A 26,439-nucleotide genomic window follows, 5' to 3' on the forward strand; every position below is an offset into this window, starting at 1 on the left:
CACCTCTGAGTATGTCTTCAGTATTTAGTCATTGTCTTCTCTTCTAGTTAGGAATAAATAACTAATAATTAATTCCCTCTCATAGTTTTACATGTAGTAAGTGGTAAGATATTAAGTCAGGGACCCAGAATAAACAGCCAATTAAACATTACAAAGTTCTATGATTCATTCAAGCAGCAGAGGACATTTCCTCACTACATTGATATTCCCTGAAGCTGACTGCACAGTGAACAGGGCCAGAAACAGGCAGTAGATAACAAACCTAAAGAGCTCTCCAATTAAAAAGAGCTTTTAGGCGAGTGTGAACAGTTTATGACAGACTCATCATATGTGAGACAACAGTGTCAGAGAGAGTAAATGTGCTCTGATGAACGTCTCATCACAGTTGTCTTTAAGGTAAACAGAACGAAGTAAATGAACACGAGGCTAAAACCAAAAGATGAAGAGAATATCTTGGGATTGTGATATTTCAGGTAACTTTTTGCTTTGCTAAAGATTTAAACCAATACTTTTTTTTTTTAAGAATAAATAAATGTCTACAGAAATAATTTGTAAAATAATAAATAACACCTCTAAAACTCTAAACGAGTTTAATGATTTCTTTCCCATATTTACAATCTACACAGGTTTTTTTTTTAAGAGGTTTTCACTGAGTTTCTCTGCATCACTTCCCTGATTTCTGCCGAGGGATCAATAAGGATTCGTCCAAACCGCAGTTGAAACTCACACAGACACATTATAGGGATCAAATGACCAGGTAATAATAAGACTGAAATTAAATCTTACCCTGTGATGTTAATGAAATTTTAATGAGGTTCCCGCTTTTAAACAGCTGTGAATGAACAGACTCTGACTGTGACCTGCATGCGTTAATGAAAGCCGTGTTTGGACAGGCGCCTATCCCTCCGCGGAGACGGCCGACACGCTGCTGTGGGGTCATTCCCATTTAATAAATGTCACAGAGAGGTAACCCGAGCAGCACCTGTAATTAACTGAGCGTGTTCGGTGGCTGAGTGGCCTCGGCAGCAAAGGGAGGGATGACAGAGTGTGTATGAAGACAGCCATCTTCATTTAAGGGATTGTGATAGCGTTAATGAGTCGCCCGTTAAGGTCGCCTCCCGAGCACTTACCGGTGACATCACAGTCAGAAGTGTCACCACATGTCCTGATTTTATAACATGCTCAATATGTAAGCAGCATCTTTATAACATTGTTTTATGATTGGCTACAAACTGACTGAAGACGTCCTTTATAACCTGACAGTGACCGCTCCACCACAACGCCCTCCTTAAAACATTTAGGTAACAGTAGATTTGTTAGCATTAGCTCAGTTTATTGATCACCACCAACTGTGTATTAATATGTCGCTTTATAACTGTTATAACTGTTCTGTGTGTTAATGCTTTATTTCTTTTGCTCATACTGACATGTTATTACTGTTGCTCATGGAGTTAAACTCATACACATCACATTCTCTGCTCTTATTTTTATATTATTGTTAATATTGCAGTTCATTTTATTGTATATATTTTGAATTTATAAGTTTCTCATCATTTATATGTGGTCATGTTATTTTCTTGTATGTTCAATTTGAATTTTGGGATATTTCAACATTACTTAGGCTTTTGTTTTCTTTGTTCATTTTCTGTGCATTTTAAATTGTGCAAAAAATAAATAAAAGTAAAAACTAAAACTCGGGTTTTTCACTGAAAAGAAAGTAAGCCATTGATTGTGTGTGTGTGTGTGTGTGTGTGTGTGTGTGTGTGTGACAGTCTCATCTGGCTGCCAATGTCGCGTTGCATTGTTAGCTGTCTGATCTTATCACGTGTACTTTGTGTGTCTGTAGCTCTTTGCCGAAGAAACTTTAAAAATGTTTTTGCATTCAGCTCACACTTCATATCAAAAGGCCTATTGTAGTTTCACTGGAACATTATTCATCAACAGGTCTGAAACTGCAGCAGATGAATAGATATAATGTGATGGGTGTAAATGCAGCTCAGTACCCATGTAATTTGTTGGTTGCTTTTGCTAGTCAGCCCATTATTTGGTCTCATTTCAAATGCAAGGACAGAGGAAGCTGTGGTTCATAATTACATGACAGAACCTATAACCACCCGGCGGGGCTGTAAGGACGGCACAGTAATGAGATAGTGTGGCGCTTACCGAGATCAAGATGAATGCTGGGAACGAAGGAGTTGAGAAAGAACATGAAGATCACCACGGCAAGGACAGACACGCACTTCACCAAGAGAACTCTGTCAGTTATTCTGTGCTGTGAAGGAGAAAAATATTTTCTTTTTGAAAAGGGGAACAAAAGCAGATTTTATCACGCAACTGGAATCATTTGTCTAATGTGAACTTTCAAAGACTAGGCCAACTTCATTACTGAGATAACATCAATGCAGCGCAGTGAGGGCGGGCGAGGAGCATGTCTGAGGTGAAGTATGAAAGCTTACCTTTTTCTGCAGTTCTTGAATGTTTTGCTCCCAGTTCTTGTCCTCCTGAGAAATTTGTCTGTAAGGACACGGCAACATTTCAATCTAACATTCATTTCATTTTCTCAGAGTTCTTAATGAAAAAAGAAACATTCAATCGTAGACAAATCACTTTCTTAACAGCTCAGAAATATTAGTTAAATCATGGGAAATGGCGCCTCTGGTGGCCGCTCATGAACACATACTGAATCTGTCTCTGTTCCATGTTGTTGATAGCACGAAGGATAAAAAGCAGAAACTATTCTTGGTTTTCTGCATGTTTTTCTCTGGTTATTTTTGTGTAGCTCTCTTGTTTTAAACCATTAAATAATCTAAACTGGACTCTGAGCATACAGTACATTGGAAGTCCAATCAACAATATTATAATGAAAACTGTATTTCTTGTCTCATTAACACAATGTAATGCACCACTAATGCGTAGAACCGTAAGAAACAATGAAGGTGGATCGTTGTGTGAAAATGCAGAACAGTAAAGAAAACTTGTTTCTGTGAGACGTGATAAAAAAAGCTTTCTCTGAGATTTTTCAGTGATTTTTCTTCTAACCTTTGGAAGGTTTTCATCATCTTGCGGAGCAGACTTTCCAGGTTGAGGACCTTTTGCATCAGGAGGCATTTCACAGCTGTCTCCTCTCGGCTGGCGGGGTTAATGCGCTGAGCCGTCTGCCTCCAAACCAGGATCTCATGCTTGAGTTCTGGAGGAACAGGACACACAGAGCAGGAGAGTAAGCCATCTGTTTTGTGCACAGACTGTATAGTGGTAGTGGCTACAGGCTCTGTAGCGTTACATAGCATGTTTATAGTGGGGGTTGCTTGGTAATAGCTCCTGCAGCTGAGGATATTAAGATGTTTTCGGTCAATATGCTACGAGCCCCCACAGAGGGACTAATGCAGCCGGGCGACGGCACACTGACCAGCTCAGGAACAGGCAATGTTGCAGCAGAGATACAGCCTGAGGGAGCTGGACGCCTGTGTAGATATCAGGAGGTGCCATCCTTTTTTCAGGAAGGTTGCTAGGTGACCTTAATAGGATCTAACTGGCACAGGAAAAAAAAAAAAAAAACATTCCTGTAAGCGAATCTGCACAATTACCAAATCGTGGCAGGGGCTTTGAGCTGATTTAGCTGCACGCTCTCCTCGGCGGGCCGGGCTGGCGGGGAGAAGCAGAAACACCACAGGGTGGGATTTTCAGATGAGCTACCAGGACAACACTGAACGGTCACCACAGTGATCGACAGCAGCTTCCTTCAATCTGCCCGGAGCTCAGTGTGACGGCAACAGCTCCCAACAGTCGGCCTTCCTCGCTCCTTAAACAGGAGCAGGGCGGTGACGACCGGGGAGCAAGGTGGTCTCTGTTTTAATGATCCCCCGCTGAGGGTCTCCCAGAGGAGCAACGCTGCGGTGTTGGGAGTAAACACTGATAAGAAGAAGTGACTGTGTCTCTGGAAGAATTGTTAACAACCTCACATCACATTGTTTGGCCATTACCTACATCCCCAGGGTCTGACATGCGAAGACGGCAGAGGCACATAATAGTTCCAAGGATGGAGGACACAGTTACCATCCAAACGAAACACAAACTACGGTTTTTATTCTTTTTAAAAGGGTCTTACTCTCCCGACCTCTCAACAGTGCATCAACATTTCAGAGACTGCTAAAATAATTAATTAATAATAATTAACAATTAATAATAATTGAAAATAAGTATTTTCTGTTAATGCATAACTCAGGGTTTCCCGTACTTTCTTAAACATCAAATTCAAGGACTTTTCAAGCACTTTCCAGGCCAAATACTTTCAAATACACAGACGCCAACACGGCCAGCGAGCCTGGGGCCGGTAAAGACACAGACCGGTACGGTAAAAACCTAATGGATTTTTATTTTTGGCGGCCAACTGATGCAGCAGGATTTCTCCTGGTGCTCCTGAAGGCCACTCCGACGATGACAGATGGTCCACTGTCAATGTGCTTTTGTGTGTGTGAGAGAAAGAGAGAGAGAGAGAGAGAGAGAGAGAGAGAGAGGAAGAGAGAGGGAGGGAAGGGGCTGAGGGAATCAGTGTGCTGCACATAGCTCTACAATGATATAAGATTTTACCCATTTGAAAAAGTAAGAAAATACTAAATCAATATGGCGGCGCTCGATGTTGATGTTGTGGCGAGCCGCCACAAATAAATCAATGTACACCGAACAATTAAGGTGAGGGAAAGTGTGAAAGCTCTTCAGCTGTTCTGTGTCACAGTGACGATGTTTTATATTTCTATTTTTAAACAGACTGTATATGTTTTCAAAAACTTTCAAGGCTTTGATTTTTATTTCTATTTGTTTTAAAATTCTCAAACTTTTAAAGGACCCGTGGGAACGCTGATATTTATTCATCTAAAGAGGCGGCGTTGTGCCAGATCAGCTGAATCATTCATACAAAAACACATTGTGCAGTAACACTGAAACCAAGCAGCAGCAGGCCTGTGCTCCTCTCCGGCCAAGTGAATTAGTGTTTTCACTGCCAACTACACAAAGCCCATCAGCTGAACATCAGGGAAAAGGGGTTTTCTGAGATGAGCCGTGTGGCGTCTGGTGGCTCGACGGGAGCGGAGCCGGCGAACGAGGCGAAAGGTGAAAGTGTTCCGGCCTCTCGCCTCCGGTTAATGACGCTGAACTTGGTCTCTCACCATGAACGCTTCAATTAAACTCATGTGAGACCAAATTTGAGCTTTAAAAAACAAAAAATCCTGAAAAGCAGCTGTAGACATGGACATACATTTATAACACCGTAGATTACGACTGTAAGAGATCCTCCCTCGCATTAACTTCACCATGATTCAGAAATGCTTCATCAGGGTCGTCTGACGAGGACAATGTAAATGAAATACTGTGGAAATGACCTGAGACAGGGGGCACAGTCTTCAATTCAGAGGCCTCTATATATCATATGTTGGGAGTTGGAGGGCTGGAGTCTTAATGCACAGTTAATTAGGTTTCTATGGAGGTCAGTGCATCGTCCTGGAGGGTGAGTAGGTTTCATTATGGATCGATGACGCGTTAATACACTTCAAAGTAATGAGTTAAAAAACCTTCAGAATAGACATCTACAGCTGTCTCAAGTCCACGACCACGTGATATTTCCTCTCCCCGACAGCACCCTTCATCACTTCAAAACACTCATCATCTATACAGAAAATTTATGAAAAGTTATTTGACCTCACCAACTATCTCAATGGATTCTTTGTTGTAGAGTTTTTTGTTCCAGTAGAGCATCCGCAGGAGAGGAAACGAGGAGACAAGGACCAGACAGATTCCAAGAAACATGTAGCCGGTGAAACTGGCGAAATCAATCCCCTGTAAAAGACACGACGATATTCTGTTAGACGACACAGTCTTTTCATCAACATTTCATACATTCCATAGATTGATTTGTATTATTTTGTATAAATCTGAGATAAAAATATAAGGATGCAAACGGGTGCATTTGACCTCTGACCTGTACGTCATGTCACTGTAATGCAGTAATTCAGGTAATTACAGTTCCTTACATTCGGCAAAGAATAGACGTGTTACAGCGTACTTGCTCGGATTAAGTGGGATTATAATCAATAAAAAAGGTTCATATTTGAGCCTGTGAAAAGGACATAAAAGAGCAAATAATTTGATTGTTGCAGACAAAGGAGCGGCGATAATTGCATCGTAAAGGTTTTTCTCAGATGCACCGGGCGCTGCCATCTCTCTTCCTGGATGAGTAAGAAACAGCAGCCCCCGCCTGAGGTTGTTCTCCAAATTGAGAGCAAATCCTTTACAAAGAAAACAATTTTCATCCATTACTGGAAATGTGTTCTTGTAGGACATCATCTGCAGAACATACCATTTCTAAATGACAAATCCTCTAATTTTAAGCCGTTAAGATGCCGTGAGTGATTCATACCATCTTTTCTTTTTTCTTTTCTTTACTTGCACAGTATGAAGAATTGCAACTACAGATATTGAGTGATAAAACTGGTTAATAGTGACCTCTGCAGGATTTGCAATTCACAATTGCAACAAAAGTGTAAGACAGAGGGAGAGGAGGGGAGGTGCAGGGAGGCATGCTGCAGGATCAGCCAGCGTTTGACAAAGATGACGATATCGTCTCGCATGACCTGAATTATCTGAAATATCATATATTAGTATCCAATCAAGTGTCAAGAGGAATACTGTGGGAGGTGTGCAACATCTTAAACATCTCATCAATTATGCACTAGCGTCAGAGCGGAGACCAATCAGATGTCATCACCCGGTACAACTCTGACTCCTCTTTCATTCACGCCTCCACAGAGACCTGCTCTCTCAGTCTGCTGTGGCCCTCGGGGCGGCCTGGTGGGGCTCAGGCCAGCTGCTCATGCAAACCTGCTGAAAATCTTCATAAGTCCTGTGTAAGCCTCATGTCCAGCTTCAAAGCAGAGACCCAAAAAAGACTGTGTCTCAGTCCAGCACATCTCTGGAACAGCGGGAGGGCACCACAGAGCAAATCTGACGGCTACAGAGTCCAAGTCTGTGTGTCTGCCGCCGTCATGTATCTCTGTTTGCAGCTGTAAGCTGTGACCCTGGTGTGTCCGTATTTCAGAGCCAATGTCAAAGACTCCTCTGTCTGATTGGACGAGATCCACTTGGCAGGGAGAGTCACCAGAGTCCCTCGGTGAAATGATAACAAAAGGTGGTGTGAGCCGTGCTACCTCGCTCCGTGACAAATCAAAGACAAGGACACGCTGATGAGAGGCAGAATCACCTAAACACACACTTCACATCTGAGCCACTCTGACTATCTCTGGACTTCTCCTGAACCCCCCCCCCCCCCCGCCACAAACACACAGGCGAGCAAACTGTGCGTGTACTTGCAAGCCGTGCTTATCAGGGAGCAGACACAACCGAATCAGCGTTCCTCTGCATCCCTGCGATTCAGTCACCAGGGAAACGGAGCCAGGATCGGCGCGGGAGCCCGGTGCCGTAGGAGCTATTGTACACCGGAGGACACCGCACACCGCTGCACCCGCGAGGGCTGAAATGTCACACGCAGCGAACAGATGCCACATCAAGCAGCTGGGAAAATGTCATGTCTTCCAGTGATGTAACATTACGGCCCCCTGAGTATAAGGAGAGCGAAGGTTATGAGACGAGCCTACGTGTCAGCGCCTTTTTCAGACAGCGACAGGCTGCTCTGATTAACTCACTAAATTGTCCTTATGCTGTTTATTTACTCTTTCCGTCCCACAAGCTGAACAACAGAGGACAACCTGTCTGTAAATGGCTTTTCAGAATATGACGGGGTGATAGAGAATCATAATGTTAGGTGCAATCATTTTCAATCTAGCCCCAATGTCAATATATAATACACAACATGTGTCATCAAATGTGCAGTTGCAGGAAATACTTTACTAACTCCCGTTTCTGAGCTACAGCACGAGAACATTATGATGTCACAGTGACCAGTTTGACCATCTGTATATAAAATGTCATCACTTCATTTTACCCTGGCAGACATTTGGATTCAATTGTGTCATAATTAATGTAATGAATTTTGTGAGTTACGGCCTTTGACCTTTGACCTTTGATCTTTCACCTCCAAATTCTAAATCAGTTCGTTCATCTCTGAGTCCAAGTGAATGTTGGTGCCAGATGAAATTCCCTCAGAGTGACTGAGATATCACGTCCACGAGAACGAGACGCACAGAAACATAATGTGGACTCATTTAATTAATATTGTTAATTTATAATGTCTGTCCGTCCGTCCGTCTATATCTGTCTGTCTGTCTATCTATCTATCTATCTATTTATTTATTTATTTATTTATCTGTCTGTCTGTCTGTCTGTCTGTCTGTCTGTCTGTCTGTCTGTCTATCTGAGGTGCGTTGTCCAGCAGAGGGAAAGAGCTGCGTGTTCAGTTACATGGTTTCACACATTATTGCATCAGACAGACAGACAGACAGACAGACAGACAGACAGACGGACAGACGGACAGACAGACGTCTCTCTCACGAGTTCAGTCGGAGACTAAAGCCAGAGACGGGGGTTCGCTGTGTGCGCTGGCAGGTGAGCACAGAGAGTGACAGGAAGGGGAAGAACTCTGACTCCACACAGACATCAGACATGATTCAACGAAGCGTGTGACTTTTGCTAAAAACGGATGTTACAAACATCTGACTGAGAGAAAACTGCTAAAGCAACAGTGTGAAAAGTTGGGGCCAGACCGTTACAGTTTTCTTTTCCAAACCGTTTTGGACATTTTAAATTCTTGTGATTTACGACAGCAGCGGCAAAAATATGATTCATCACCTGCAGGTCGGCAGAAACAAAAGGGTCAGGACTCACAGCTGTATAAAGAGAGATAACACCTGTACAACCCAGCAAACACAGACCTTTCAGTTTATCCACGGTGCGTATCCGTAACATACGGGCAAATGTCTGTACGTGCGGCGCAAATGTTGATGCAAAGTAAAGGTTATAACAGGTGAATACACTGTCTGCAACAGCACGTCATGTACGTAATCACACAACTTATTACACCGTGAATCAAAGACCATGTTTTTATAACGCACCTCACCTCCATGTAAATATGCTCCACTGCTCTGTCACTTGAATTTGTGAAACTTTTTCAGAACAAACTGTGAAATCTTTTAAAAATTTGCAACGTGTTTGTGTTTTTCTTGAGATTCACCCGCCAGCAGCAGGTGGAACCGACGAGTCTGAGCAAAGTGAATGTGGCAGCCGTCTGAGATTCCCTCACGGACACACTTGGTGAGATCTCAGTTCACGCTGACAACAGCTTGTTGCTGCACGCTCTTGGGGGGGGCATCAAGAAGCTCTGACTGACCAAAACTAGATTCAATCTCTCTACACTGTCATATTTTAACTGCTGGAACGCCTTGATATTTGTGTGTGTGTGTGTGTGTGTGTGTGTGTGTGTGTGTGTGTGTGTGTGTGTGTGTGTGTGAGAGATATTTTGTAGTGTCATTTAGTGTGTGTTACTTAGGTTATGTTGTGTCCGACCTAAAATCACTTCATCATCACTTGGTGACTGACATCTTCAGCAAACAGCACACATCATCATGGACCTCCCCTTCCTCTTTGTTGCCACCCGGCAGAATGGAAATCCAGACTAACGAGCCCAAAAGCAGAAAGCTGCAGAGGTGTGTGTCACACCGGCAGCATCAAAGTCTCCGTCACATCGCAGGGAGTCATTTGATTTCATGTTAATATCAAAATATTGTTTAGCGGAGATCTAAAGTGGCGCCGCTGCAGCTGCTGTCTGTCGCGGCGCGGAGTTGTTTGGAATAATAAGCCGTTGCAGTGATGCTTCTTTCGTGATCACCCAAACGCCTCGTCATGGCATGACACACTACGAGATTTTAAAAAGCAGACTGAGGAGCGAGGTGCTGATCAAGCTGCCAGTTTAAAACACACAAGGTCACAGTTAGAGGAACCTTGTGAGTCTGATTACTTCCTCTGGTACAAAAATCCTCCACTTCATAGACAACGAGGGTGAAGCTAATCAATACAAACACAATAACTCATGAGGAAAAGTCTTGATCATTTATCTTTTCATCGTGACAGTGACCTTCGTGACTGTTTCGGAATCTGCCAACACAAAACTGAAATGTCATTCAGCTGCAAAGTCCCTGAATGTTAATTGTTCGGTCCCTGTGGACGAGTTGATTAACCAACAACAAACACAAAACATGAGATAAATAAAGGGCTGGAGGTGAAAGCACCTGAGGAAGGATTTCAGGTGACGTGTTCCTCAGCTCATCGTCCTGCTGTCAGTTCTGGACCGTTTCTACACCTCAAAACAACATGTTTCCCTTCATCTTATTATCATTCTGTTACACGCAGGTCATGAGGAGCATCACGTGGTTCATGTGTCAGATTACACCAGTCTGATCTGTTACAGTATATCATTGCAAGTTTAGGTGGAGAGCTGTGAAAGTGCCTACTTCTTTGCGCAGGTCCTGGTTTGATACTATAATCACATTGGGTGGATCTCCGACAGCTGTGGCGGCCCCGCCAATGTTGGTGAAGATTACTTCTGCAATCAGGACATGTCTGGGGTCTAGATTAAGCACCTCACACAACCTGCAAAATCAGATAGAGACAGAAAAGCCCTTTAGCCCCGATTAGATTGCAGCGGGTGGGAGAAATAAATACAGGAATATAAAAAATAAAAAGGATATTGGAAGACAAAAAGCGTCGGTCTTTAACACTGTGGCTGTGCAGGACGTCCACGCTGCTGGACCCGGAACAAATTAGAGCAGTTTTGTGAATCAGGTGTCTAGTTTAAAGTGAAGTCAAGAGAGTTTAATAATGGTTGAGAGTACGGATTCATTTCAGTGGCTGATAACAGAGACACTGTGCTGCTTATATAGTTGATTTATGTTGTAGGAAAGTTGTAGAGGCGACTAAAGCTCATTTAGTGTTATTCTGTTCTGACAGTGTAAACAGTTAAACACAAACTACAACCAGTCAGCAGGGAGGATAAATATCTGTGGAAATAATCTACATTTTGGGAAATACATCCATTCGAGATCGAGTGAATCAGTTAGCTTAGTGTAACGTCCGCTGATGTGAGAGTGTGTTTCTTTATTGATGAGGAGGAAGCTTTGAACGATTCTTTACGCCCGTAGCTAAATGAGCGTGAACAGTCGTCTGTCTCTCCGGTGTGCGTCGCCTCTCGCCCGCCGTGAGCTGGGATAAGCAGCCAAGATCATGGATGGGCGTGTACCTTATGGTGACGGGGGTGAAGAGCATCATGGTGGTCACATTGTCCAGAAAAGCGGAGAGAATGGCGGCAATGAGACAGAGGATGATGATCATAGGCCACACTCTTCCTCTGGATAATTGGTAAGCCTGCAGAGACGGCGAGAGAAGAAGACGTGGTGATGAGTCGGTGTTAATGGAAATGAACGACCACATTAAGTGGACATCTTGATGCTTTCCCGGTGCAAGTGTGGGAGGGAGAGCTACCGAGTCAAAGCGGCAGCGAGCTTTCATCACACCAAGCATCAAGTCATAATGAAACCAGAAATGATACCTGAACGCCAAATTTCTATTACGAGCAGTAGTACTAGGAGAGGCAGTGTACTCCGATTCCCAAAATAGCCATATAATATACACCAGTCTTAACCCCATGCGAGTGGCTAAGAAAGGTACTTTAATTTGAAGTGCCTGCCCATGTCCGACTCGCACTTAAAATTCATGAGCCTGCATGATCTCCCCCGTTCTGCTTCTGCACCTGAAGGGCAAAAGACGGTTCAGGATTAAACCTGATCATCACCAGAGCTGCGTTTCTGACGGCAGGAAACTCTTACCTGCTGCTAGAGAGTAAAAGTTGAGAATGTTCAATTCTTTATCGTTTGCAGATCCACAGTGTTTTACTACAACAATCCTTAAGCAAAATTACCTTCACAGGCATGAGGATACAAGGTTATGTCCTTAGGTTTGTGCTGAGGGGAGTTAGAATAATAATTCTTTTCATGATAAGAAAAGAACACATTTGTCTGTTTCATTAGACAGTCTGGACCCACTTTCAAACCGTCCTTTATAGTGCCTGTATATTTGGGTCAAGGTGTAAAGAAAGGAACCAAACCCTGTGAGGTTATCTCTCCGTGTCAGATGAGTCATCAGAAAAAGAGTGCGGACTCGTCACGTTTGAGTGCTTGAGTTCATTTCAGAAATAGCTCAAAGCCTGACGCCTGAAAACCAGAAGGTCAACTCCCAACACGCCACAAGGTGGAAGGTAAACGTGCACGTGGGACCAAAGGAGGCCACGTTCACATTTACTGATATTAAAAAGACTTTTCTGTCAGTGCTTGGACCCGTCATTATTATAAACACAGCCGTCTCACCTTCACTGCACAATAATCGAAGAAGCCCGTCTCTGAAAAAATGGCCACTAACACCATCTGTAACAAACAGGAGAGAAAAATCTGTTAGGAATCTCTTTTTACTTCATCATCATACCAGCGGCGTTATGACAGGAAGTGAGCGCACGTGCAAAAACCTCAAATCTGAAACAGAATTTTCATTAAGGATATGAAGCTAATTCAAATTGTTTTCAGTCAAACTTCTCAGACACACTCTTCACTTTTATGCCAGACTGAAGAACATGCTTGTTTCCATGGAGACAGTATTTTATGTTGTCATTCTCCCCTTGCCCCTGTAGAAACAGGCTACACCGTCAGTAGCTGGGCAGGACGGGAAGAAAAGGCATAAATTGAAGTTAAGACGTCAGACTGAGGCGTAAAAACTCCCAGAAATATGAAAATAAAGATTTTTCTGTGTGAAATCTTGAAAACTACTCTGTCCCCAAAAGAGATTTGTTGAGTAAATGAACATACAAGCAACATCTTTGACTTTATGAGTCTCACCATGCCGAACAGGAGAGCCAGTGTCTCATAATCGATCCACTCCACCACAGTAACCAGACTGGGTCGCTGTGGACGGAGACAGAGAACATCATCAACATTTAACAAGATTTGACAGCGAGTTTATGATCAGATCTGTGAGGAAAAGGCAAAAAGGAAAAGTCAAGAGTCAATAAATTAGTGTCAAACACATAAAACTCTGGGTGAGATCAGGAAAAATGTAATTTCCAGCACAGAACCAAACGTTCTGCCAAGTTTATACACTGTATTTGTTGTAACTGTATCGGAGCGGTGCTTCGGATGCGATTGGTCTTTCTCCACAGGAAACATTTTGAGTTGTTATTGCAGGAAAAGCACAGGTGCAAACAACAACATAAACGATGGCCCTGCTCCACTGAAGTGTCTCAAACTGGAACACATAATTAGTGTTATTAATTACACCTGTGCTTTCCCTGCCTGGGTTAGGACTTTGAAAACTATTTTCCAAGATGTGATATTTCACTGACTTTTGAACCAAGCATTATGCACCTGACTTTTCCAGTTTATCTTAGATTATAAATGCTGTTAAAGTAACATTTTCAGTTTCTTTACAGACATCTGTAACTGAAAAAACTGGGCTTTGATTTTATTTGTGGGAGACAGAAGTTTGTAAACAACATGTTGACAACAACGAAACATGGCAGCCATTTTGATTCCATTGATTAGGAACCACAACCAGAATGAAGTTAGCTAAAAACCCAGCCTTGTTCAACATGCAAATCATATGATATGACTGAATACTGCCATCGGAAAAAGATGTATCAGAAGCAAAGATATTTTCACAGTTAATGTTAGCGTTACTTGTCCAATTAAACCTACTTCCAATTAGCTAGGTTAGCTAGCTAACTACCAGCTGTTAAACTCACTTTCCTGCTAATTTCAATCTGATTATCAACTAATATTTTGACAAAAATATATAATGTAGATTAAATAAGTATTTCTAGGAATCACTTTATCATTCTTTTTTACACAGCTCACTAAACTAGGAGAGGAAAAGAGACTTACATCACCGATGATAGCCAGAGCAGCTAAGGCTGCTAAAGAGCCCAACATGGCGGCCAGAGTACGATGCACAATCTGAAAATCCAAACAAGAATCAAATGTAATTTCTCTGAATTGAAGAAAGCTAGTATTTAAATATTATAACTTTGATATAGTTATAAATAAACTCACTCTCTCTCACTCATACAAATACAACATTTCAAACAAGCTAATGTTACAGTGGGTCAAACTCCTTATTTACCTTTGGTTGAGTGACATTTTTAAATTTAAAAAGACAATTCCAAAAAATCTAAGTGAGTCAAGTAAATCTTGTTGAGGCTTGTGCTCCACCAGGTCTATGCTGATATGTCACTTTCATCTGTGTCAAGAAGCACAGAGCTTCAAGGAGATATTACACACAAATCCACGATGCACTTCAGAGCCGCTCTCCTCCACCAGGCTCCATCTCTACTCTCATGTATGACGCATCCCATTATTGAAAATTGAGGCCTGTGATAAGCATGGATGGGTTATCAGAAAGCCGGGCTGCTCCTCTGACATTTATTCCTTTGCAATAGATTGCAGGAAAGTAGGTCACTTTATGTATATTGGCAAATACTGAGGCTAATGAACCAGCAGGGATCTGCGGCCCTTACCTTAAATTATTACAATTATTAAGTAATAAACTAATTCCATGTAAGGCAGCTTTATTGGCAGGCTTATTCTGTATGTCACATGTTAATTCTGTCAAAACAGTCATTGTCTTTAACACATATTAACCTTGCTGAATCATTCAACACTAAACTGCATCTCATCACTCAAAATAATAATAATTCATACAGTCTGCAGACTTTCAGACACTTCTTTGTCTGAATAAACCTGATAATGGATGTCTATGAACAGCAGCATCCAGTTTTTGTCAAGAATGACAAAACACTTTATCTCAGACCTCTCCTACAGCATTTCACTGGAGTGTCCATTAAAATAAGAAAACTGGCGCCCAATTACTAACAGACTGACAGATTCCTTTCTTTAAAAGTTATCGTACAGAAAAATCACAACATCTTAAATGTGAGAGAAAGAGTTTGTGCTCGCTCATTAAGAGTCGTGTGTCAGGTTCTTATCAGACTGAAATTTAACTGTGAGCAACAAATCTTCTCTTGAGGGGAAGTGAGACATTCGCAGAGGGAGACTGGACAGAGTCGGATGACACGCCGCTGATGTCTGAATAACCACGCACTGCATGGACCCGTCCGGAGCACAGACACGGCGGCGTTGACCCCTGACGAGTTCACACTTTGAAATCACACTCAGGCAGATTAACCTGTCTGATTAAAACCAAACACTGACTGGGATAAATGAGAGTTACAGACGTACAGTACGTTGCTATGCTGCAGTAGGAAAGCTTGAAGCCGCTTCCTGTTTACGACATAGCGCTCTGTGTTTACTGTCTGCCATTTGTGGCACACGACTCTCTGCTATTTATCCCACAATGCAGTGCGTCACCTTTTAAAGATCCAATGATGACGTAAAATGACAACTTCTCATAAGTATCCGAGGGCATGGTATTGATAATTTAGCTTTCACTATTAAGAAAAAATAGAGCTTCGAGACGAGTTAGTTAGCATTTTATCACTTCTGTGTTCGTCATCCAGCAGTCTGTGGGTTTGGTGAATGGGTTTTGGGTTAGATGACTGAAACAAGTTTTGTTTTGTGACATAAAATACGTCAGTCGTGATTTCTTTAAGCTTTCACCTCTCTTAAAAAAGGCCAGTTGCTAACGAGTGGTATATGAGACTACAGAGGATGTCGAGGACGTTTAACGAGCCAAACATGAAAATAAGATCGTTTCACGGGTCCGTTTCAATATCCTCGTTGGGTTTATACTCGGAGAGGAAAGGCTTTTGTACAAGAGGTAAATCAAAACTACAAGTTGAAGTTTAGCGCAGTGACAAAAGTCATGTGACCACGTTGTAGTTCGATTGTAGCCTAACATTAGCTCTTTACTTCTGGCGATTGTATTTAGGCTTCAGAAATCATAAAAAGTGGTGTTTATTTGTGAAGACTATCCTGCTGAACAAAAGTTTTGTTTGTCGCAGATCTTATTTTCTGCAGTAATCAAAAAGACTGTAAAAATCCCAAAACCAGGGCCTTCAAAAATACACACATCATACATCGGCAGTCTATGAGGGGTGGGGCTTAACAAAGGGTCAGGTGTCCTGCCCTAACACAGGGGTGAGAGAGGAGTCAATCAAGCACAGTCTCTACAGGCAGGGGAAGTTTCATGAAGTAAAACAAACACCTGTTCTGTGCTGATTGATTCAAGTTTCCCAGTAAGTCCTGACAGTGCGACAGTATGCACATAAAGAAACCAGGATCCTGACACTGAAGCATCTAAATTCTGAATCCAGCCATGTTGCACATTTCCCACTGTGCAGCAGAGACTGAACACAAACTCGTTCGTCATCCGCAGAAAAGCGTGAGCATCACGGGCCATTTACCTCAAAGATGATTAGAACGTAGACCCCGGCCAGGATGATTCCGGCGATGGCCACCTGTGTCTCCACGCTGACGAACAGCGACTGGTGGGTCATGGACAGAGGCACTACCTCATCATCCTGCAGGAAAGCCTGAATGGTGATGACGATGGGGTCACTGTGCAGCGGAGGAAACAGCAGGAAGGTAAAACAGATGTGGGTGTTTATCTTTCATGACGCATAAGCATTCCCATACATACAGAAAATGTCAGAAAATCTGTCACGTAATATTTGCAACTTTGTTGAGGTTAGCGGCAGAGACAAAATACCGTATTGTCTCCCAAGAAAAGAACAATAATGAATCATGCCGTGGCATTATGCAACATAAATTGCAAGGCATTACATTTAAGGAAGAAAAAGGAGAACTGGAGATGTTGAGCACATGGAGGTGAGTGTTTTTCTTTATCACCAGGGGGCCTCAGTGGGGAGTTAGTTCTCATGTCTTTTGTTAAGCATTTTCTGTCAATTAAGCAACTTTTAAATGATTTATGGTACCTACAAATATACTGTGTAACATGCATTTAATTTTTTGTGGTGTTGATCCTTAATTCTGATCGTTCCTTTGAAATTTGCTTCATGTGTGCCGTTGCTACGACAGCCCTTCTATCGCATTTCTATTGTGTTTACAAAAAAGCTGCACAAAGCTGGTCTCTGGTGCATGATTACTGTGTTGGATTGCATTATAATATACAGCTATTCATGTTTATATGTAAACACCTCCCCAGAGTTATTAATGTTTTCTAAGATTATCTAAGATTATCTCAAAATAACGGTCTATGACAGTTTTAATGTGAAGGCCTTTCAACATTAGCTAAAAAAAAGGGAAAACATACCGACTTTCAGGCTTAAAGGGCCAATGTGTAGGATTTATCTAGCAGTGGTTTGTCCATTCAGGGCTACTGTAGAAACACGGCAGGCTCCTCCACATGTAGATATGAAGCGCTCATTCTAAGCTAAAGAACAATTCTTAGTATATATATGATATATAATCATTATTTTTCCATTTCTGCCAATAGTTCCCCCCTAAATCCTACACACTGGTCCTTTAATCCAGCGGTCCCCAACCTTTTTTGCGCCACGGACCAGTTTAATATCGGACGATATTTTCACGGACCGGCCTTTAAAGTGTGGCGGATAAATACAACAAAATAAAATGATAAGACCAACACAAAAACTGTGGTATTTTGTAAATATAATAATAAACCTGAATCCACTGTGTACTTGTATGTAACTTTATTAGCAGCGTCCTCCTGACATGCGCCAAAAACGTAATAAGAGTAACATCCTCTCTGCCCCCTAACGCTCTCTGGTCGCTATGGTAACGCTTAAACGTGCCTTCAAAATAAGATACACCACAAAAAACAAATATAAAGTACATGAAAAATGTACCAATTCTACCACTATTCTTCACCAATAGTGAATGGCTTTTTAGCCTTAGCATTTTTACTCATTTTGCTAGCTTGTGGGTTTAATATTAGCGTTAATGTATCACGTGACCGAGACAAGTATCTTGACATGTGTCAAGAGTGAGTCACGTGAGTCATAGACGGATGTAACGGAGAGAATTCGAGTCATTTTTCAAAATAAAACATTGTTCAGACTTGGATAATAAATAAAATGGAAATATTGTAAGTTATTTATTCTTTCTTCTATTCTTTCGGATCGGTACCAGTCCGGAGCCCGGGGGTTGGGGACCGCTGCTTTAATCCATTCGGTTTGTGTAAAAGTAAATCCTGGTGCATTTACCCGTTTAGTTAATTTTGTTTGGAGTGAAAGCTGTCAATCAATTTACTTTGATTTATGATGAAATACCTGCAGAGCTAATGACTTCCCCGCCAGCTGCAGCCTACTTTGTGTGAGCGCTAAAAAGCAGATGTTAGAATGAGACAATAAACTTAAGATGGTCACTGTGAGCGTGTTAGCATGCTGATGTTAGCATTTAGCTCAACGCACTGTGGACTTCGCTTTGTTTTGAAATAATACCTCTGAGGAAAGAGTGAAATAAAATATAAATCTGAGTTGAGAAAATTAAAAGAATGAATAAACCTCATCATTTTTAGTACCTGCTGACCATCTCAAAGGTTTTTGTCATCAGTATCTGGTCACTTCGTTCACCGTGTAGAGGAATGGTCCAGTTATGAATCACCTGCTCACAAACAGGACAATAAATGATGAGTTAGCTTTTCACTGACCAACGCGTCACAGAAGACGATGCAGCGACACCCATCACCTGGATGCTCTCACCTGCTGAGTCCTCCTCCTGCGCGGTCCCGGCTGCTCGGCCTGCTCCACCTGGATCAGGATGTACTCCTGGTTGGTGAGGTCGATCATCCCTCCCGTGAAGGGGCCTCCCACCTGGAGCTTCAGCAGGGCGTTGTCCCGGAAGTCCGTCAGGTTCATTGCTGTGGGAAGCGGATCGTCAAGAGAAAAATGCAGATATGTTGACAGCTGAGTGGACAGCTTCTTTTTGGAGCTGACATTTAGGAATAAGTAATCCTCATAAACCGGGCACTGATCCTCGTGTTTTTAAAACCACTGTAAAGAAAATAGGATCCTCTCTTGTTGAATGTGCCTGAATGATGTTACCACTCAAATTAATGCAGCATTCACTGATTAAATCCTAATAGAGACTGTTGTGGGATAAAAAACACAGCTGCACCTTCTTGGACACTTCTTCTTGTTTTTAATTTAATGGCATAATCTGAAATACCAAAATAACGCAGCAGGGAAAGGATACAGAAACTGTCTGTGGAAGAGACCGCCAGCATCCTCCAGGGGTTGTCCCGATCCGGATACATGCTGAAGAACAGCTGAAACCACAAGAGTTTATTTCATTATTATACATTCAACATATGATTCAGTCTGTCCAGACAGTTCTTACTACAGACAGAGATGCTGAGTAAATAAGAATATATGTGTATATCCATTGTGCGGTGGGTCATTTTGTGTAAATGTTGTGTGTGTAAGAGTAGTAGACTTTCTGTGAGCTAGTGCTAAAGATACTCAAGTGTATTTTTTAATTTGAAAGCTAAGCTAAGCTAAGCTAACCCTCTCCTGACTCAGTGGGTGAGATGGGAAGATTGATACCGTTCTGGTATGTGTGCAGAATGGTTTCATTATATTGTTTTATATTATAAACATATTTCCCACAGAGTTGAACTATTTCTTTCTAATGTAAACTCATCCACTTACACTGCACAGAACAACAATAGTGAAGATAGTGGCAATTTTGGAGACTTTGAAGCAGCATCTGAAAAACAAAATAAAAGATTGTAAATAGGACGGTGGTCAGTTTGACAGAGGTCAGAATTCCCATGAGGGGTCACATGTATAAAAGCAACCTGCAGGCTCTCACTTCATACTGCTGGTGAGTCTGAAGTTGAGGTTGTCCAGAGGGTCGCTCTTCTCCGAGGAGCTGGAGCGGGAAAGGGAAAGGCTGGTGACCTCGCTGCCCAGTCGATACCTCCTCTCCAGGTCCAGGGCGCTGTTGTCCCAGGGCTCTTCTCCTCCAACAAAGCTGGGGTCATGTAGGGTCATGTAGGTTATACTGGAAAACGAATAATCATTGTCAATCAATCGTCTGGGCATCAACCGCTATAGTTTCAGTGATGGAAACAAACACGGGACTGGAATTAAGGACACGAGCTGCGATGTAAGCTCTGAAACACGTCTGTGAGAGAGAGGAAACCTGTAATCACAGTGTCACACGCTTTGTGCAAGTGTAAGAAGGCTTGTACAGCGATGTTATAAATTGAACCATTTCATTAAACAACACTGCGAGCATGTTCAGATTCATGACTAATATCAAATATTAAAACTGAAATGCATAATCTCCAGTCAGACGACACTAGATAACCTCAAAGAAAAACAGCTGATCTGTGATCTGTACTGAAGTCAGTCAAAATACCTCAGTGAAGATCAAATACACAGAAGTGTCAAGATTATATAGATAAATGTATAAATGATGAAATAAATATAAATAATGCACAAAATATGTATATGACAAACATGCATTAAAAAGTAAAATGTGAAAGTTGAATGAGTTGAATTGAAACCATTCTGCGCACGCACACACACACACACACACACACACACACACACACACACACACACACACACACACACACACACACGAAAAACAAATAAGCATATTTCCCACAGTGTTGAACCATTTCTTTAACAGTAATGAAATATATGTAAAATAATATGGCTTCTATTATAATTACTCATCTCATCCAACTGAACTCAACTGCTAAGTAGCATTTCTTTAACAGCTACTACCCTTGTAGCATGCTAGCTTAATCTAAGAGGCTGGTCACATGTTACTTTCTGGACAAAAAGTGACGTTATGAAATAAACATGTCAACAAACAAACTAACAATGATTTTGGAAACAAATACAAATTTGAAAAAAAAAAAAAAAGGATTTTTTAATGTGACGCGTGAGAAACGACTCACCTGTCATCTTGAGAGAATCTCAGCAGAGGCGACCGCTCTGACAGGTTGGCTGAATTAGTCTTTCCTCTGAGAATATTAACCACGCTGAAACTGTGTCTGGAACAAAATACAAAGGAACACAATGAGTTAAAAAAAAAACAAAGCAATGAACTCTGACCCCAGTGGTGAAGCCCCCAGCTGGCACATCCCAGCCGTCACTCACCAGTTAAAGCAGTTTACCAGACCCTTTCTCAGCCTGCAGGTGAGCAGCTGGTGACCTGACACCTGAGGAGATCATTACAGTGTCTGTGCTCACCCTGCTGCTGCCCTGCGTCCCTGAGGATCCTGCAGGCTGCGGCCCTCAGGAGCCTCGCAGCTGGGTCTCACTCACACATGTGCAGCACATATACATTTAAAGCTGCTGTTTTTTAGGATTTATTTACTTTACCCCCCCCCCCCAGCTAATCTGATAATCTTGAGGGGCTTTTACTCTCGGCCTGTCAAAGGGTTTCACTCTCTTCTGCAGCATTTTTGCATTTCTGCTTCGTATTAGTTCTATTTCTTCAAAAGTTTTCAATCGTTTATGAGCATCTTGGTGTTTTGAGACATTTTTTTTACAGGTGATGATTCAAGGATTCTTAAGGCCTCACTATTGTTGTTCTGCGTTTATCTGGTGAGTCTGGCAGGCGTCGCCAACATGCTGCAGACAGCAGGCGGCTGGATGCTTTGAATCGAGGGGTGTTGGATAAAGGAGTAGATTACATTAGGGAACTCTGCCGCATTAATCCTTTGCAATTCTCTTATACAACTATAAAGAGATTTACCGTGTGTCTACAACTGTTTTCTGCCTTCTTCCTTCCCTGACACGGGTCTGATCCGTCGCCTGGATGTGACTCTGCAGAGGAGGCTCACAAACTGAAGCCAGGTCTTTTCAGGACACACAATAATGACCAACAGGAAATAGGTTATAATTTGCACAACTTATTATTTTTCACCTTTTGCTATTTTACATGCGGCTTTATAATATGATGTTAATTTCTATTTTTGTCATCTTGGCTTTATTAAGATCCTTTATGAAGTCGCTTTACAGTTTCTGTTTATTCTACACTGATGTGACTAAACCTCCATCGACTGATATACATTTGGGGTTTTTTGGCCACTTGGGGGCAGCAGAAAACTGTAAACAACACTGACATATTATCACTTTTTAAATTTATATTGTGAACGTGTTAGGCAGGAGTTGTGTTACCGGCCACTTGCTCAGTACTCGCTCTCTTTCAGCTGATTCCTGACACAAATAATTGTCTGTTTAATTCTCCACTTTGTTCACCGGCTTCTCTCTGACTTTGTGTGTCTGCTGTTCGCTGCTGGACAGGCAGTGCACAGTGTGAACACACATTACGTCGCACGCTGTGAAACCAAAGTAATGAGCTAAAAGATGCTGGAAACTCAGAGAAACTACAGAGTTGGATGAAAAGTCTTAGTTTGACACAATGATCGACCCCGCTCACATTACACAGAGTTATTGGACACATTGCTGATGTCAAAATACTGATTATAGCAGCTTCAAAGTCTAAAGTTGAAACCTCAAAACGAAACCATTACATTCTCTCCTGGTTTCAAATAAAAGTTTCTCCAATTCTGAAGCAGAGTCTGAATCTTTGATGCCTTCACATTATTTTGCCATTTTCAAATAATTGGTTCAAATCTATGAATCAAATCTATACATCATTATGTCTGTGTTCAAACATCCTTTAGTTCAGTCCTTTTTTATTATTATTATTATTATTATTATGATTAAACAGGAAGCTACATGCAACAGGTCAACTGTCTTTTTCATGAATCTCTCCGTTAAGTATTTGTTGTGTGATTGTTAAATGTCACGTCTTACACACTGTCCTATAACGTATTTGTCCTTGCAAACTCATCTCCTTGTTTAATGTGTGCACGGAGCCAAAGGAGACATGCAAGTATCAGCTGTAGTACAGTCATGTGCAACTTTGACTGAGTTCATGAAATAAAAACAATTCCCCAGTTAAATCCCAATAACGTCACAGCCACGGGCTTGAGATTAGCAGCCTCTTGAGTGACTGAGATACACACCCACAGCCACACACACTTCAACTCTGTCTGTGTGTGCGAATGTCTGCTGGTTTTCCACATATGCTCATACATTCCCTGGAAGATTTGACCACCGCAGCCCGTGTAATATGATTCTGCACGTGTGGTTCGCATTCTTTGAACTGGTGTTATGTCTTTTTTCCCCAGAAAACCCAGTGACGAGAGAGAACGAGGGCTAATCCTTCATCGGCACATGAGGAAAACCTGTAGCATGTAGACAGCAGAGCTTTAAACACAAACACTGAACCGACCAAAACAAAGATCATTAAAGCGCGGCCACAGAGTGATCTTTTCTATCCTTTATTAAACCTGGAGCCTCAGTGGACGTGAGCTCTGATTATCTGATGCCATTTCAATTTTTGAGAAGAACTTTAGATTTATATTTTCAGATTCAAGGTTAAATATTCAGTAGAAATAACAGAATATTCACGAGGTTAATCTCAAACTGCATGAGCTCTGACAAAGAGGCCGGGCGTGAGGAGGCAGACTCTAAACGTACAGTATCTAACCCTGTTAAAGACCCGAAACCACAGTCAATTATTTCCCACAATCATTTTCCACAAACAGCTAAAAGAAAAACCACACAGAGCGTCCTGTCGCCATAGAAACACACCAGCGTAACAAATGTTTGAGAAACATCTGCTAAAAAACTACAGTGACAAACTATTCAAGGAAATGATTTTAGTCTTTTTATAAACCAACGTGTTCATTCATGACCCATTTTTAAATATTTACTTTATCAGTAGGAACTAAAGTTTTGGCCAAAATATTTAGTTATTTCTTTCTTTAGCTTTTCAAGGCTGCCTCTTCGTTAGTCTAGTGACCCACTGATATTTAACTCGCCTCTACAGCAGCTCTCCTCGAATAATGCTTGAGTGAAAGAACAACAGTCATACCCGTCCTCCTGTCGAACAGGGACGAAGCCCTCGCTGTGGAGGACGCACTGTCCCGAGGGCAGCACTGCAGACTGCTGGAGCTTCTGGGTGTCTCTCCTCTCTGAGATGCCCTGCAGCAGACGGAGCTCCCCGAAGTTCCCCGCCACGGCCTCTGGTGACCTCAGGCTGCTCCGGCCCTGGTGACCCTGGGCCGAAGTCTGAGACATCTCAATCTCCAGGTTGCTTTTGTTCTCCAGATACATGGTGAGAGCGCTGCAGGGGACAGGAAGTTCACAGTGGGTTCACCTGAGCTGAAAACAGCTGCTGCAGCTGCTGCTAACAATACAAGAGTGTCACGATGGCTGGAAATACAGAAGCCAAACGCAGACAAACAAAGGTGTAAGTGGAAAAAGATGCTTTTAATAAGAGAAAGAAAAAACTTACAAAAAAGAAAAACAATCCGAACAACCAGGTGAGAAAACATCTCGGCATCAGGAAGAAAACAAACTGGAGGATTTCAACAGACTGAGACTAAACAGACACAAGGGAGGCACAGGTGATCCAACACAGGTGTAACACACAAAGGAGGGAAACAGGACAAAGACAGGAAGTAACCTAACATGAGACACAAAAGAGGATTTCAAAATAAAACAGGAAATAAAACAAAAGTTCAAACATAAAGTGTCCATCTGGGCAAACCGCGACAATGAGCGGCTAGATTGAACCAAAGCAGTAAAGTAGAGGCTGGAACACCAAAAACAATGAGCTGAAATAGGATAAAAGTCTGTGTTTAATCACTATGAACGACGCCTTGCACACATGAGAATATTAAGTGTAGGAGCTTTAAAGTTGCAGCGGTGATGACTCACCTCATTAAAAATGTGTTGGCTTTTATAACTTTTCACATGAACTGAATCGCAATTATATCATTAAGTATTAAATGAGCGCTGACTCAGAGCGTGGGAGGAGTCTGGTCGGCTGCAGCACAGGCCTGTCGTCCTTTACTGCTGATTGAGCCACAGACACAAAGTTCACAGTTACAGTGTGAACTACACACTTTACCCCAAAGCCGATTTTTAATTGACATCCTTTGTAATGTAAATCCACCCCTTGTGGTTTTACAGTAACACAGAGGGAAGTCGACGTGCACCAGAACAGCTGAGTGACTGTCGCGGCGTGAGGTCAGTGTGTGAGGTCAGCTGCAGCAGACATGTGGTCCTCATCCACACGAAGGCCGCATGAATTCGACGGGATTATTGCTCACATGAAAGGCAACGGGAACTCACATGTGACGTGTGAGCTATAATGAGCAATAATAGCTCTTTGAGAGGGTGAGTCTGCAGTCCTGTCAGGGCCTCAGTGCACAGTTGAATAACTGCCCCTCGGGGCAATTTGCAGCGAGATTTCCAGGAAAAAGAAAAAAAAAATCGCTTGGAAGCAAACCGTCTCACATTGCATTCTCATTTGGTCGATTGTTGATATCAAAATGTTGATTAAAGCAGTTTTAAAGTGGAACTTGCACAATCTATAATACAGCACATATACAGTATAATCCACTTCCACTTATTTATCGTCTATAGAAACAAAAAAGACGTTTTTCAGTGATACATGATTCATTTTTTGTCAGAGCGCTGACTCGTGTCACTTAGTTTTATTCTGTCTCACATAACATCCTTGTCCAATGCATGTGATGTGCCTCATCAGAGAGAAGAATGATCCTTTTTATAAGACATCCCGCCTGTGGGCTGTGTGTGACGACAAAGACAAACTGCTTTCTTAATTTTCCCTCCCTTGTTCACAGCAATTAAGAACTCAAGATAAATGTCTCTCAAGAAATCCATGAGACGAAGAGAAACCCGCAGTAACAGGAGGTTAACCACCACAACCACGTACGAGACTGTAACAGAAGGATTATATGTGGCAGGTGTTTGCCACATTTACACACATTTTAATTTGAATTTGAATTTTCACAGTCAGGTTGTGTCTAAATTCATCAGATACCCGTTTACACATTTATTTCTATATCAGTGGAACGAAAGGGATTTTTACAAAAGCCACCGTGTTACTGTACAGCAGTGTTAGGACTTAATGCCTAAACCCAGTAAAACAAAGCCCACCAGTGTAATACAGTAGTGCAAATCCACTCCGCACAGAAAGCAAAGCAGCTGAGGCAAATGTCAGGTGATAACTTAGAAATTAAATTAAAGCTTTTATTTTGGCGACAAAAGGAGACAAAGGTGAAAGTCTGCAGACTTACCTCGGCAAGAGTTGATTTATATGACAGTGATGATGATGAGAAGGATGATGAAGACAAGGACAACGATGGTGATGATGATAAAGTTTGTGATGAACGTCCAACAGTGATTCACGCTGACACTCCTGTACAGATGTTGTTACAGATGCTGGGAGCGTCTCCCTCTGACTTTTGTTTTGCTGTTGGTACTTGAGCACAGTGTGGTGGAGGACGAGAGAGGCCGAGGTGTTTCTTCTCCTCTGCTGTGCTCCTCCAGCGAAGGAGGGAGATGTTCCTGAGCAGCCTGGGTCTGCAGGAGCTGAGGAGGTGGGGGGTGGG

General features: G+C 42.1%; 1 protein-coding gene across 1 annotated transcript in view; it reads right to left on the reverse strand.

Annotated features, from left to right (window-relative positions):
* oca2 (oculocutaneous albinism II) overlaps positions 1 to 26,374 on the reverse strand; it is a 45,266-nt gene extending 18,892 nt beyond the window's left edge. The window contains exons 1-18 of the mRNA XM_023413264.2: positions 26,125 to 26,374; positions 23,889 to 24,140; positions 20,893 to 20,988; positions 19,791 to 19,982; positions 19,628 to 19,685; positions 19,173 to 19,245; positions 18,680 to 18,837; positions 18,499 to 18,581; positions 16,400 to 16,553; positions 13,923 to 13,994; positions 12,882 to 12,947; positions 12,360 to 12,416; positions 11,237 to 11,361; positions 10,452 to 10,590; positions 5,697 to 5,829; positions 3,040 to 3,187; positions 2,457 to 2,514; positions 2,164 to 2,272 (exon numbers count right to left, since the gene is read on the reverse strand). Of these exons, the coding sequence (XP_023269032.1) occupies positions 2,164 to 2,272; positions 2,457 to 2,514; positions 3,040 to 3,187; positions 5,697 to 5,829; positions 10,452 to 10,590; positions 11,237 to 11,361; positions 12,360 to 12,416; positions 12,882 to 12,947; positions 13,923 to 13,994; positions 16,400 to 16,553; positions 18,499 to 18,581; positions 18,680 to 18,837; positions 19,173 to 19,245; positions 19,628 to 19,685; positions 19,791 to 19,982; positions 20,893 to 20,988; positions 23,889 to 24,130 (1,963 nt within the window). The 5' untranslated portion in view covers positions 24,131 to 24,140; positions 26,125 to 26,374. The remainder of the gene's footprint in view (positions 1 to 2,163; positions 2,273 to 2,456; positions 2,515 to 3,039; positions 3,188 to 5,696; positions 5,830 to 10,451; positions 10,591 to 11,236; positions 11,362 to 12,359; positions 12,417 to 12,881; positions 12,948 to 13,922; positions 13,995 to 16,399; positions 16,554 to 18,498; positions 18,582 to 18,679; positions 18,838 to 19,172; positions 19,246 to 19,627; positions 19,686 to 19,790; positions 19,983 to 20,892; positions 20,989 to 23,888; positions 24,141 to 26,124) is intronic.
* Positions 26,375 to 26,439: the final 65 nt, after the last annotated feature.

The sequence above is a fragment of the Seriola lalandi genome, unplaced genomic scaffold (assembly GCF_002814215.2).
Source record: "Seriola lalandi dorsalis isolate HSWRI2012SDOR001 ecotype SW California unplaced genomic scaffold, Sedor1 jcf7180002054511, whole genome shotgun sequence".
Taxonomy (NCBI): Eukaryota; Metazoa; Chordata; class Actinopteri; order Carangiformes; family Carangidae; genus Seriola; species Seriola lalandi.